Raw genomic sequence first — 2,455 nt, forward strand, 5'->3', positions numbered from 1 at the left:
GGGGGAGGGGAGAAGAAGGTGCCTCGAAAGGAAATCGCATGCTATTTACCTGCAAATCGTCTGCTCCCGAGGCTGCAAGCCCGAGGCTTGGTCCTGGCAGGAGTCTTTGATCTGGATGCATCCCATATTGGGATCCATGGCTCATAAGAGACAGGTCGTGGCGGCGGTAAGCATCTAAGCACCCCAGCTCTCTCCTCTGCTCGTCCAAGCAAGAGGACTTGAGCGCCCGCGCATTGTGCAGGTTGATAAAATCAGTGGGTTCCCCATGGTGGATCTGCTGGTAGTATTGCTGGGAGTGATGGAGAGAGTTCAAGGAGTAAGCGTCGGGGTTGACTGCCGGGTGGCTGTGTTGGAACTCGTAGTGGAAGGACTGGTGGTGCAGTGGGGTGTACTGGTGGTTAGTGGAGAAGTACGGGGAGGCGAACTCGGTGCCCGTAGTAGAGTAAGTGAGAGGAGATGAGGAGGAATAGGCGACGGTCGAGTTGGCCACAGACTCCAGGCATCCAAGCTGCATCAAACGGTAACTGTTTGATCCGTCATGACGTATCTGAAAGGAAGAAGTGAAAAGAAGACCCCAAAACTGGAGGTTTGTCATGGAAAACCCCGGGTGCGGTTCTTCCAAGCACGCTGTCCTGCATAGCTTCTCCCCCTGCAGAACCGTCTAAGCCTGCGAGCGGCAACCCCATCAACAAAAGATCCTTTCCTACCTTGGGCTGGTGCCATAAAGGTCTGTTCAAAAAAATCATAAACAGCCCAGCCTGCCCTTAATACCGTCAAGTGAAAGGAATCCACGCACTGAAATAAAAACTAACTATCTATCTATCTGTCCATCCATCCATCTATCCATCCACCTCCTGATCACAGCTGTAATATCTGGGGCTGACACAAAAAAAGTCATCAAACAGAGGAAACTACCGCGAATACACACAAGTCCCGTCCCTATGTTACAGCGTTACACATTGAGAAAGCTTTGCCGCCTGCTTGCCTTCCTTTCTTCCTTCCTTCCCTTCTTTTTTTTTTTTTTGAACCCCTATTTTTCTTTCTTTTTAAAATAACGAATCAGATCCAAAATTCCCCCCCTCCCCTCCTTTTCCTGCGTTTCGAAAGAAAAGGGGAGTCCTGCTTTTTAGTGAGAACTCCCCATTCCTGGCGAGCTGGTGGTGATTTCTCTCCACTTCATTATATTATTAGGGGTATTATTCTGATTTTCGTTCTGGCAACGGTTTTAACGTGGTAATGAGTTGCCCTTTCTGGCGACAGATGTCATAACGAATTTTCTCTCTATACTTCTTTAAGTTATCTCTGAAGCCGGATTATAATTAAATGTAACGGTCCAATATGGATTTAAAAAAAAATGGAAACAACCACACAGGCACATACACACACACATATGCACACACACGCACACACACATCCACACACGCGCGCACACACACACACACACACTCTCACACACACAAAATACCTCTGCATCGTGGACGAGACCTGGAAAGGTAGTTGACATTTTTTGGTTCTCCGAAAAAAAAAAAAAGAGAAAAAAAACTCTGGATAAAATTCCCCTCTCCAAATTTAAAAAAAAAAAAAAAAAAAAAAAAAAAAAAAAAAAAAAAAAAAAAAAAAGGAAAAATTTGAAAAATCCAAAGTTCATGTATTTCCCCAATTTTTTTTAGAAAAAAATCTCTACAGACAGAGAGAATTTGCAATGTATCTGCATAGATCAGATCTCTCGCTTTTCCATGCACCTCCTTAAAAACCTGTAGGAACAAAATTTTCCCTCTGCACAAAAGCTGCTCCCTGGATCAGATTTTGTACTTGCTGGGTATTTCTTTGGCTGATGTCGTAGGTCCCTTGGTAATATAGAAGTTTTGAAAATTAAGCATCAGCACTGAGAACTGGGAGGACAATAGATAGAGGAGCTTCATCCCAGGAGACAAGGAATAAATATTGTATCTTCGCCTAATAAGGAACTGTAGGTTCTTTCAACATTTTTATACATTTTTTCCTCCACTCTTTAGAATGCTTTTTCTTACCCAGGCTAATATGGGAGCTAATCTGATCGAAGGGGGTATTTTGTGTACATTTTATTGGGAAGACATAAAGCTAATATATATTAATATATATTATTAAACCATCCTTTTCAATAGGTAAGTGCTCCTTCCTGTTGATTATACTGCTTTTAAATACTGACCAGAATCTAAGATTGCACATTTGTATGTGTGTCTGTTTAACTGTATTTTTTTTTTCTAAATGAAAACTATGTGGTTTGTTTTGGTTTGTTTTTTTTTTTTCTTTTTTTTTTTTTACCCTTGCATTTACATCGAATTTAAGTCCACCCCACACTCCAACCTGCTTTTAAAGCTTCCTAATATGCTATCTTACAGGCTTCTTTAAATAGCATTTTCAAACATAAAACTAGGGTGAGACCACAAAGTATCACTGCAGTGACATATTATAT

The 2,455-nt window shown here is 41.9% G+C and overlaps 1 protein-coding gene across 2 annotated transcripts in view; it reads right to left on the reverse strand.

Annotated features, from left to right (window-relative positions):
• TFAP2D (transcription factor AP-2 delta) overlaps nucleotides 1-1,546 on the reverse strand; it is a 48,756-nt gene extending 47,210 nt beyond the window's left edge. The window contains exons 1-2 of one of the 2 annotated variants that reach the window (XM_026846193.1): nucleotides 1,466-1,546; nucleotides 50-547 (exon numbers count right to left, since the gene is read on the reverse strand). In XM_026846193.1, coding sequence (XP_026701994.1) covers nucleotides 50-547; nucleotides 1,466-1,504 — 537 coding nt within the window. In that variant the 5' untranslated portion in view covers nucleotides 1,505-1,546. Of the gene's footprint in view, nucleotides 1-49; nucleotides 975-1,465 lie in introns of those variants that run through there. The other variant, XM_026846192.1, reaches the window with a different exon arrangement.
• Between the last annotated feature and the right edge of the window lie 909 nt (nucleotides 1,547-2,455).

The sequence above is a fragment of the Athene cunicularia genome, assembly GCF_003259725.1.
Source record: "Athene cunicularia isolate RWA chromosome 3 unlocalized genomic scaffold, athCun1 chr3_part1, whole genome shotgun sequence".
NCBI lineage: Eukaryota > Metazoa > Chordata > Aves > Strigiformes > Strigidae > Athene > Athene cunicularia.